This window comes from Siphateles boraxobius, unplaced genomic scaffold (genome assembly GCF_051911475.1).
Source record: "Siphateles boraxobius isolate OS27281-9 unplaced genomic scaffold, OSU_SipBor_1 26, whole genome shotgun sequence".
Taxonomy (NCBI): domain Eukaryota; kingdom Metazoa; phylum Chordata; class Actinopteri; order Cypriniformes; family Leuciscidae; genus Siphateles; species Siphateles boraxobius.
The window spans coordinates 21,205,352-21,217,770 of NW_027508876.1; the positions used below are offsets into that span (position 1 = coordinate 21,205,352).

Consider the following 12,419-nt stretch of genomic DNA (forward strand, 5'->3'; position numbering starts at 1 on the left):
CACCCATTACTGACATAGAAAAACCGAGAGCTTTACACACTGCTGAAGAACTTCTCATAGCATCTATTTTGTCGTATATTACTTAAGTAAAAAAATACTGTGCATAATCAGTTCTGAGATTAGATAGAGAAACAGAGAGATAGATCTCTAGTCTCCCACCATGCAAGCGAAACAAAACTGAGACTTGAGAACTTTTGTTATACAAGCATAAACAGTAACTGGGGGGGTATGTTACAAGATCAGACAGACCAAAGCTCACATAAGACTGACAATACATACACATTTTTACAAAGATGGTTAAACTCAAACGGAGGGTGAGAATAGTATGTTTAACATGCTGAACTTGTGATTTGCAAGAGTTGAATGGCCTCAGTGCTAATGAGCTGGACAGAGTTCAGGGTAGAGAACAGCCCTTGAAACACACACACGTTTGATTATTAATGAGGCCATCTCATAAACTTCCATCGTTTTATCTATCAGATTAATGGCATTTTTCTACGGAAATCAAGTCAAACCTGTAGAGAATAAATGTTACAGAAACACAACCAGTTTTTAAAAAAAATTGACATTTATTGTTACTTGTTACATAGATGTACTTTGTTCACAAAATTAAAAAATATATTATCTGTACCATATGCATTTTAAAACATGTAATCCAGACTTTCAGATCAGTAGATCAAATATGTAGCTGTGTTTGCCATGCATTGAAGCACCATGCTTCAGTTTTTTATCTGATTGTAACAGAAATAAAGAAAATGGTACAAAGACACCAATAATATTCTATATTAATTGCATTATGGCTTCATGTTTACTTATTAATAAAGTATAAAATGTAATGAAAGACAAAAAAATTCTGTAAATAAAATAAAAAATGGTTTTAGGGCCATGCTTTGAAACAGAACTGAGATACACCATAAAAAAACATCTTTTTTAATTTCATCAAGGCTGTGTAATTCATACCTATAAGAAAACTGTTTAAAAGACAAATACAATCTCTAAACCCATTCTGTACCACTATATGCATTCCTTACGATCACAAAACAGCTACACCATTTATTTCACATAAAACATTACTTCCTAACCAGTAGCAATCTTCAATGTGTGGTCACTGATGGTAAAAGTGATGATAAACTTAGATTTTCTCAGCACATAAACAGTCAAATATCTCTTCAAAAACCAAACTCTTCCTCTGGTAATACTTAGAAGCCATTCCAGATTTGAAACAGTAGGCTACATTGTTCCATAAATGCTGTGGGCATATAAAATCTCTTTTTACTGGTTTATTTATTTGCTTCACCCTCATTAACAACAAATACTCCAGGACAGTGGCACTCTAATGTGTGTTCGCATGAATGTCTTGATTTGTCATTTCTTTAGATATGTCAGAACACAAATGAAGCAATATTGCAATACATAAAACACATCTGGATTTCCACACATCAGTTTCACGTTAGCTCACGCTACAGTCACAGCCGACGGGGCACAATTATTATTCCACGCTGGACCAAAGTTAACAAATGCTAACTTGCGACAAATATAAATAAAGAAAAAGAACATTTCACTTTTACCGCTTTGCAAAAATGGCTAAAAACTTTTGCATTTTTAATATGAAGAAGAGCTATTCACAAAGCGTATGTATAAAATATAAGAAAGAAAAAAAAGGTAAAAACATAATTTAAAGGGTTAGTTGACACAAATAAAATTTCTGTCATTAATTACTCACCCTCGTGTCGTGGGTGTCTCCTTTGTTGATCTTCGAAACACAAATTAAGATATTTTTGAGGAAATCCGAGAGCTTTCTGACCCCCTATTGATCGCAACATCATAACCACTTTCAAGGCCCAGAAAGGTAGCAAAGACATTGTTAAAATAGTCCATGTGACTCCATTGATTCAACCTTAAAGGAGCATTGAGTAAGTTCTGAAATTTCTAACCGTTACTGACACCAGTGGCCGTTAGAGAAACTGCAGCCAGTCTCATGCTCGTTCTCGGAGCGCACGCTCGTACGAGCACGACCACAGCAACCAGAGAGTTGCCCCAGCAACCACAGACGGCTCATCGAGATTCACCAGCATGGTTATGGATTGTGCTGGAGCCTGGTCGCTTCTTTCCGCCTGCAGAGTCCACTTGAAACACTAACGTTACTGCTAGCGATTGCCGCTGCTTACTAATGGCTGCCGTACGGATGTAAGCCCAAGTAGACGAGAACGTGCATGACCTCACATTTTCGTCACGCCAATTCGAACCCGACTCCTCCCCACACAATTGAGCCTACAGGCTGATTGAGGCAACCGTGGTGGACATTAAGGTGTCATTCTTTCTATTACATTATGGTTGGCTCATAAATGTACAAATGAAAACTCTATCTTAAAGATTTTTTAAGTAAAAAGCTACACATAGCCCCTTTAATGTTATAACGGGACGAGGATACTTTTTGTGCGCAAAAAAACACAAAAATAACAACTTTATGCAACAATTTCTTGCCTTCCGTGTCGTTCTCTGACTGTTCCATCAGAAGGCTTCATCAACAGCACACGCATGTGACGTGGTGCTCTCGTGAACAGGGTCGGAGACTTACATGGAAGAGAAGAAATTGTTGAATAAATTCGTAATTTTTGTACACAAAAAGTATTCTCGTGGCTTTTTTTATAAGATTAAGGTTGAACCAATGCAGTCACATTGACTATTTTAACAATGTCTTTGCTACCTTTCTAGGCCTTGAAAGTGTTTATGATGTTGCTGTCAATAGGGGGTCAGAAAGCTCTCGGATTTCATCAAAAATATCTTAATTTGTGTTCCGAAGATCAACAAAGGTCTTACGGGTTTGGAATGACTTGAGGGTAATTCATTTTTACAGAATTTTCTTTTTTTGGGTGAACTATCCATTTAATCGAGGATTGAGAACAAAAATCTGGTGATACAATACCAAAGACCACTGACCACGCAATGCAATATCAAGCAGTGTAAATGCCTGCAGGAGGAAACTACTAAGATTTTCATTTGGTTTCCAAAGTGACACTCGCAACACTGCAAGAGCAGAGAGGTATTACTGACATTTTGTAAACACTCCTGTAGAGTTCAGAGCTCTGGTAATAAGCCCTTTATTTGGCATACGTAAAGTGGCCGACGTGTGCACAACATTTCACACCAGAATCATCTCAAGACTGGCAAAAGAAAATAATAGTCACCATACAAGTTGAGCAGCTTAAGAATACACAAAAAGAGTTATTTGCAGGTGTCCTCTGCCTGGTCACACTCTGTCGCACTTTGTGAACACGTGCGTGTTTATATCTTAGACGAACGTCAATGAAGTTTAAAAAAAAGTATATTGCAAAAACAAAAAAACTCTTTAGTAATGAATTTAAAAGTGCGAATGAGCCATCGTGTCCGTTAACTCTAAAGCCGGTGACACTCTGTGGCACAAGGGATTCCAGATGAGCTCAGTCAGACCGTTCACTTGGTACGGATCCAGAAAAAATAAAGTTTTTCTGCCTTCCCTTCACGTAAACAGCAGTTGGTAGCAGATGTGGTGCATTTCCTGGTCAACACTTGGGGAACAGTTTCAAAAATCTGTCTGTCTGTATCAATTCACAAGTGAAATCTGCATGTCTTGTGGGGTCTTTGGAGGCCTGAGCAACAAAACGGTTTACTGTGCAAAAACCGATGGATGCGAAAAGACATGCATGCAAATCTTTTTTAAAAGAGTGCAGCTACTGTAGTTGAACACGGAATGGGAGTCATTTTATAGACATGATGTACAGAACAGATTTGGGATGCTCTATAAGCAATGGGAAATGGAAAGTGTTTAGGAGCTTTCAGAGAAAAAAACGCTGTTTAAGGCATCAGCTTTATTGGCTGTGATTCTCCTCAACAGTACTGGGAGTCAAAGGCACGAAACCGCTGAGGACTCACCCCTCACCAGCTTCAGTCCTAGGGAAGGACATGACATCAGTTATGCTCAACAAGGCTACATTTATTTGATCAAAAATACAGTAAAAAAAAAAAAAAAACGTAATATTGAGAAAAATTATTACAATCGGTTTCTATTGTAATATATTTTCAAATGTCATTTATTCCTATGATGGCAAAGTATCATTACTTCAGTCTTAAGTGTCACGATCCTTTCAGAAATCAAGTAACATTTCTTATTATTATCAATGGTTGTGTAAACTGTGATACATTTTTGTTCAGGATTCTCAGATGAATAGAAAGTTGAACAGAACAGTGTTTATTTGAAACAGAAATAACATACAATTATTAGTCCCTACTATCAATTTGACGAATACATGTTGAATAAAAGTATATGTATCTTTTTAAAAAAATGTACTAAAGGTCTGTTTGCACCAAGAATGATAACTATAAAGATATCTATATTAGCATCCACACCTATGCATGATATTGTTCTGTTTATTCAGTTGTGTCAAAGTGTTCAGTTAAATGTCCAAGCTCTTAAAATAGGGCGCATTCTGATTGGTTGTTTTTATCATTCATCAAAAAAGAAAAAGAAATTAGTTCTGAAAGTGATTCCAACGATGACATTTCTCGGTGGTGTTATCGTTATAGTTGTGGTGTGAACTCTGCTATTCTTTTATATTTAGAATGATTTGTATAACTATATCTTTATCGATATAGTTATATAATCTTTGTTTAAACGGGCCTTGACACTAAACTTTTAAAATGTAGTGCATTATATATTGCATATATTACATAGCAATACTAAGTGTGAAATAACCTTACCTAGCTATGACTCGCTCTCAATAGAGATAGTGATGGCCTCACTCATTTTTTCATCTGAAAGGCAAGATGAAGGATATTCTCAAACATTTTTTCACTTAGGCCTGCTAGAATTGAGCAAAAAAATGAAACATACCAGACTTTAGGACATCTATCTCTTTGTGATCTTCTTCACTGTGGTAATCATTGCCTAACAGACGGTTTTGGGATTCACTGAGAGGGTTGGTCTGCTCAGCAGGTCCTTCTGCAGCACTGTGGGAAGGAACCACATAGAGTTAGCGCTATTGCATTCATCTCTTTTTGGTTGGTTTTCCACAAACACTGCCACTCAATGGTGAGAGAGGAAACGGCACCTCACCCTTTATCCAACCCGCCAGGCTGGGGACATTCAGTGGGCTGCTCTGGATCAACAGTCACCAACCGTGTAGGAAAAGAAAGCCCGTCTCCTTGACTGTAACAGAAGACAAACATACTTTATCTCATTTCTACAAGTCAAATATTACAGTATTTAACTAGATTTTAAGGACACTTTGGTAAGAAGGTTTTTGAAAGAATTCTTATGCTCACCAAGGCTGCATTTATTTGATCAAAAAATACAGTAAAAACAGTAATATTGTGAAATATTATGGCAATTTAAAATAAAAATTATCTATTTGAATGTCATTTATTTTCAGCATCATTACTGCAGTCTTCAGTGTCACATTATCCTTCAGAAATCATTCTAATATTCTGATTTGGTGCTCAGGAAAATATTTCTTATAATTAATGTTCAAAACAGCTGTCCTGCTTAATATTTTGTGGACACCGAGATACATATTTTATTCAGGATTCTTTGATGAAAACAAAGAAAAAAAAATAATTTACTTAAAATAGAAATCTTTTGTAACATCTTTTTGTGTACTTGATAATCTGTACTTGCTGAATAATTGTACTTCTTTCAAAAGAAAAAACAACAACAACAAATAATTCTTATTAACCCTAAACATTTCAACGGTAGTGTATGACGCTAAGGTGTTGTAAGTGGTTACCAGGGCATTGCTATGTGGTTACTAAGGTATTCAGAGTGGTTAGTAGTGTGTTGCTAAGTGGTAGCAATGTACTGTAGTACCCAAGTGTAAAAGAAAAGCAGAAAGCACCAAAATGTAATACTTCGGGAGATTTTCAAAACCATGAACCGTATGTATGAGCCAAAATATTGCCTTAGCAAGCAGCACTAAGAAAACATTCATATTAAAATTCACCTGGTAAAGACAGGAAGTAGCCAGTACTTCTTCTGGTCCCCAAACACCTGAGCAATGTTCTTGCTGAAGCCCAGGGAAAATCCACTTTTATCAGGGCCGTTTCTGAAGACCGGGGCTCTGAACGCTTCTGAACATAAAGAACAATCCAAAAAAGGTTTAAAATGCTGTTCAGAAGTTTGGGGTCAGTAAGGTTAAAAATAAAATGCAACAAATTTGATGGTAAAATGTTACATAAGATTTTTATTTCAAATAAAGGCTTTGTTTTGAACTTTCTATTTATCAAAGAATCCTGAATAAAACGTATCACAGTTTTCACCAAAAAGGCAGCACGACTGTTTTCAACACTGATAATAATAAGATAATAAGAACCAAATCATCATATTAGATCATGTGACACTGAAGACTGGACTAATTATGCTGAAAATTCAGCTTTGCATCACAGGAATAAATTACATTTTAAATTATATTAAAATAGAAAACAGTTCTATTAAATTGTAATAATATTTCACAATATTACAGTTCTTACTATATTTTTGATCAAATAAATGCAGCCTTGGTGAACATATGACACTTCTCTCAAAAACCTTTTTAAAAATCTTACCGATTCCAAACTTTTGAATGCAGAGTAAATGAAAAACCACAACATGAAATAATTGAGCTCTTGTGACTGAAGCTGACAGAGTGGATTTATGCTGTAAATTACAGCGGCTGATGGGAAAACAAGCAGGAAATTGCTTCAAAGACTGCTTGATTGATTTGGTCAACACATGAAGATTTGAAGAACCAGTTTACCGAAATAAATCTGAACAAGGTTATGCTTGTGCACAGCAGGAATACTGTTGTTGCTATGGTAACTACAGTAAGCAAATTGTCTACAGGCATGACAGATTTGTTAGAAATGTGAGTCTATCTACACAGTACATGTAGACAAAGATACAGAGAAGTGAGTATGGTCAGGTGTGTTACCTATGGTGGACCTGTTTTTTCCCACAAGCCACAAGTGGTAAGTGAAGAGTGAAAGAATGCTGATGCAGAACATGGCCGCCACAAAAAAGAGAAACAAGACATGGAATTTGGCGTGAGACTCTGGCAGTTCACTCTGAGAGAGAGGGGGGAGAGAGAAAGGAGAGCTGTGAGACAAAGATCAACAACGAGCAAGACATGGGCAACATGTCACTCCGACACAACCTGAAGGGGAAGTTAGGGTCACATAGGTAAAACGACAAAAAACTCAACGATACGTTTACTAAACACTGTGAGGGATTACCTTTGGACAATTCTCTGCCGATTTCCTCCGGCAAAGCTTATTGCAAACAGAGACAGACTGTTAGACACAGAAAGAACACAGCAGGAGAGCAAAAGCTGACGAGAAGAAGGGTTTAAAGCAGCAAACAAGTGCTTGTCGAAACATATACACTACTGTTCAAAAGTTTGACAATAGTTTGATTTTTTTTATGTTTATAAAAGAAGTCTCTTATGCTCAACCAGGCTGCATTTACTTGAATACAGCAATATCGTGACATTTTATTACAATTTAAAATAACTGTTTTCTATTTTAATCTATTTTAAAATGTTGTTTATTCCTGTGATCAAAGCTGAATTTTCAGTATCATTACACCAGTCTTCAGTGTTACATGATCTTTCAGAAATCATTCTAATAAGCTGATCTGCTGCTAAAGAAACAGTTTGTATTTATCAATGTTGAACAGCTGTGCTGCTTAATATTTCTGTGGAAACCGTGATACATTGTTTTTAGGATTTTGATGCACAGATAGTTCAAAAGAACAGCATTTATTTGAAATATAAATCTTTTGAAAAATGTAAATGTCTTCAATGTCACTTTTGATCAATTTAACACATCTTTGCTAAATATAAGTATTCATTTCTTTTAAGTTTTTCTTTACTGATTTTAACCTGAGTAGTGTAAGTAAAACAAGCAGATGAAATGGAAAGGAAAGCACAACAGTAGTATGAGGGTGACTGAGTGGACAAGGTTGGTAGATAGGAAATACATTGATGCATGACTAGCACATGGAGGAAACCGCCGAGATCACATATCTATCAAGTCAAGTCAAGTCACATTTATTTATATAGCGCTTTTTACAATACAGATTGTATCAAAGCAGCTTCACAGTGATAAAATTGCGTCATCGTCCACCTTAAGTAAGTCAGATCAATAGTATTGCTGAATATTAAATGTCCCCAACTAAGCAAGCCAAAAGCCAAGGCAACAGTGGCATGGAACCAAAACTCCATCAAGTGACAGAATGGAGAAAAAAAACTTGGGAGAAACCAGGCTCAGTCGGGGGGCCAGATCTCCTCTGGCCAACAAACCAACAGTGTATGATTATGATTCAGGCAGCATTACAGGTCAGAAGTCAGATTGGATCAGAACATTTAGAATATTTATCCAGTTCCATCTATCACTATCCACACGTGTAACACATGATGACCCACATATGACACAATATCACATTCAAAACTTTTACGTACGAGGAAGAAAGGTACACGAGTGAGTATGATGAAAGGTGAGGGATCTACTCACTGTCCAGAACTTTATGAAGTATTGGAGGACAGAGGCTGCGATGAATAAGCAGTAAATGAGCGAGTAGGTCAGGAACAGGATGAAGAACTTGTAGTTGGAGAAACCCACACAATTATTTACCCTGAGGATAATGGAGGGAAAGAGAATTGTTAGCTACTATTTAAAATTTCAGTGTCAACAACTTGTATCTCACTCACCATGGACAGTGATGATCCATCTTTAGTACACACCTGTCAGAAACAAGAACAAGCATTTAGAAGAAAGAAGTCGCTAAAATGACAAAAATTGAAAGTGATTAAACTAAATGCCTTCAAAACTGATCATGAGGCACTACTACAGTCACTTACATGTCACACGCAGAACAATGATGACATCTGTCTGGCTTGATGACCTGGCAGCGGTCACAATACCGGATAGCTACAAGAAGAGGGGGAAAAAATCATGCCAGTTTCTGTTTTTTATGCCAAAATAACAAAAGGTAAAAAATTATTAATAATAATAAAGGTAATAATAAATAAATAATAATAAATAGGTAATAAAATAATAATTAATAGATTATACCGGTAATAAAAATAACAATAAATAGATAATAAGAAAATATTGAAGCTTTACACACTGCTGATTCATGCCGAATAACTTCTCATAACAATCTATTGTGGCTGTACAGTACTGAAATAAAATTATAATAACAAAAAAATAAATAAAACATAATGAAAAAATGATATAATATTAAAATTACATTATATATAAATTATAATAATCGTGGAATTTGGGGGTTTTGTGGTATTTTTTTTCCAGTTTCTTGTATTTCTTCAGAAATTAACCGTGAGCATAATCAGTTATGAGAACGGACAGATAGACAGACGGACAGAAAGACAACTTTTTTTTTAAAGTTTACAATAAAGTCTATACAAGACAATTTAATTTGAAATTTGACAGAAATAATTTTTTTTTTTTTAAATCCTGGTATAACTTTAAAGAGTTCCATAATTAATTAATTGATATAAATACTCATTATTTACACTTAACTAAGGTGGTAATATTGGATGCCTATAAAATTTATTGCCAGCTAAACTAAAAACTTAAACAGGCTGTTTGTGCAGATAGTTTAAAGTTAATCACTGTTGACAATTAAATTATTAAAGTACATAATTTAAAATCTAAAACACATCTCACACACACACACACACACACACACACACACACACACACACACACACACACACACACACACACACACACACACACACACACACACACACACACACACACACACACACACACACACACACACACACACACACACGCAAAAAGAAGAGACAAGACTAAGGGGCTAAGCCTGTGTTTGACAAAATCTAGAACTCATGCCCTTTAGGTAGAAGCTAGTGGGTCATATTTAGTTAAATATTCTATGTGTTTGAGGGTGTAAAGTCAGTCTCTAACCTCCTGCCCCGGTGCGGGTGTAGAGGGGCAGGCTAGTGGCCACTCTCTTCAGGATCTCCTGCTGCGTTTCTGGACGCTGTTCCTTCTCATACTGTTCCTTCTCAGATTTAGGTAGACAGAACTAAGACACAATACAATACAATCAGCATATTCCATTTTGAACAACAACAGTTTGTAAAATGATACATAAACAGCACACTCCATAGAAACAAATAAATATTTAGTGCATTTATTTATAATGGCTGAACTAAGATTAACATGATGTTAATATGTGGCATGTTACCATGGACTGAATGTCCAAAACAAATACACAACTGTTTGTTTTATACTTGCTGTACCTCTTTGGAAGGGTTTGCTGGTCGTGTAAAGATGGTTTTCCAGTACGACCACACAAACATGACGAATGACAGGTGAAAAACAACCAGGTAGATGACTGAAAGGAATAAACAGTATACAGTTATTAAAAACAAGACTGCATGAGCCTGCAGAGAAGCCTGCCAGAAACAGTTGGAGTATAAATCAGTCACTTCAAAGGCGTTTGTGATTACCAATGCATTCTGACTGTGCTGAAGGGCCTGCAGTCAGCACAAGCACAGACCGAATGAAGCCATAATAGCTTGACAACTGTGCCAAAGTGACTTTGTACTTTTATAAACATACATACAAATATCTGTAACTCTTAAAAACACAGAATTGTTTTTTTGTCTGGGAATTTAAGAAGATTTTTTACTAGGCTCTTTGGAATACTTGATTCTGATCGGTTAAGACCAACGACTCATTTATATAATAAAATAATATTTAATGTACATTTATTTATTTAAATCAAATGTAGTAATTTATTTAGCAAGAACCGATATAACCTATGCAATGCAAATCACCTTGGACAAAAGCGTCTGCCAAATGTACAAATTGACATTTATTTATTTTTAATCAATTACAGCACAAGAAACAGAATTATATACAGGTCATAGCAGCTAGACACCTTAAAAGTGATGAATTGTACATCATGATTGTACATTATACCTTGGTTAAAAGTTTAACTCACATTTTTCGCCAGTGCTGGGAATAGTTACTGCAGAGGAAATAAAAACAGAGAGAAAGAAACTGTTTAGCAGAAATGTGACTCATGTCATGGCACATCTGCCTTATCAATCACACTTCTGCTTCTATGAACATCGTTAAGATATGGATGTGCTAAATACTTTACTTGGACATGTGAAAAAAGACTTAAGGCTTGACTCTGCGTCAGGGACTTCTGAACATATCTGCTTATAAACTTATAATAAGCAGCTTGTCCATATTGAAAATACAATTTGTGCTATTATTTCAGTAAGAAACTCAACAATCTGGTGTCTGATGTGTGCTCTGGACACTGAATAAACAGGGACGTTTGAAGAAATATTTATGGGTTTCCTACTGTAACACTGGGAAAAATATATTCTATACTAATGCTGTTTGACCATTTAACATAAATATTTACATTAAAATGAACTGTAAATTAAACAAATAAGGTACCACATTAAAACCATAAGTCATGTTGTTTTGCTTCCAGTTGCTTCCAAACCAATACCCCAGTTTATGTAAACAAATCATTCATTATGGTTTCAGTTCATGACTTCCGGTATGCGTGTGCCCGTCCGGTGTGAAAAATAAAGCGCACTTACATATACACAGCTCCACCACGTATGCATAATATGACCAGCACACAACTAAGGCAATAAATATCACCGGTATCCACGCCAGACCCCTCTGGCAGCATCTCAGTACATGTGTAGGCGCCATTTTTCTTCTTCCTTGACTACAAAAGACGGGAAAGCAAAGGATGTTATCCGTCCACCCGTGCCCCACCAACCTCGGCGGTTCGGCTCCGCCTTTGCGCCGCCTCTATTTTGCAGTACTACGGTAACGACTGGGTTATAAATATTCATGACGTTGCACGACATTAACCCAGTAGACCTATCTGATTGGCTGTCAAACCGACGTTGCTAAGCGGGTGCCAGTCTACTGGCGAATTAAATGGCTCCTTGATTAATATTGATTAGGTTACGTATCTCGACCGATCTCGACGCCCGGGAAGTTTACCAAGCAACATCCGCACGTTATATTATTCTGAATCCAAAATCGGACCCTAAACCTAATTCACTATTCCATATGTTAGTACACTAATACTGTTCCCTTGAAGGAGTGAATTAAAACGAGTGAGCGAATTAGGACAGCCGTTGAGCACACATCGGTTGTACACTCGTTATTGCGGTGCAATGAATGTGGGATTGAATGAGTAACGTTACTCAACGTCCACTATGGTTTCGGACTCCACTACGAAACTCAGACTCAGATTTCTATCACGTAATTTTTGTAAATTTCACGACAGTCTGGCATGGACAGGGTGTTTTTGCGTGTATGGGTGTATTTAAGATAGGTTTAAACTCCAGAACAAGTCTGACAGAACAGTCAAA

General features: G+C 36.4%; 1 protein-coding gene across 2 annotated transcripts; it reads right to left on the reverse strand.

Moving 5' to 3' along the window:
• Positions 1-549: 549 nt before the first annotated feature.
• zdhhc20b (zDHHC palmitoyltransferase 20b) lies at positions 550-11,862 on the reverse strand. 2 transcript variants are annotated; one of them, XR_013207317.1, is made up of 14 exons: positions 11,628-11,840; positions 11,009-11,035; positions 10,302-10,396; positions 9,964-10,084; positions 8,868-8,937; positions 8,718-8,750; positions 8,521-8,641; positions 6,942-7,074; positions 5,976-6,102; positions 5,093-5,185; positions 4,871-4,986; positions 4,738-4,791; positions 2,763-3,930; positions 550-1,799 (listed from the first exon to the last, which is right to left on the reverse strand). XR_013207317.1 is itself a non-coding variant. In XM_077244843.1 (13 exons), exons 1-12 carry the CDS (start codon positions 11,743-11,745, stop codon positions 4,742-4,744), a joined length of 1,104 nt encoding a protein of 367 aa, XP_077100958.1. In that variant the 5' UTR covers positions 11,746-11,862; the 3' UTR covers positions 550-3,930; positions 4,738-4,741. The 2 variants fall into 2 exon arrangements, 1 of the variants encoding a protein (XP_077100958.1); XM_077244843.1 differs by having other exon boundaries at positions 550-3,930; positions 11,628-11,862.
• Between the last annotated feature and the right edge of the window lie 557 nt (positions 11,863-12,419).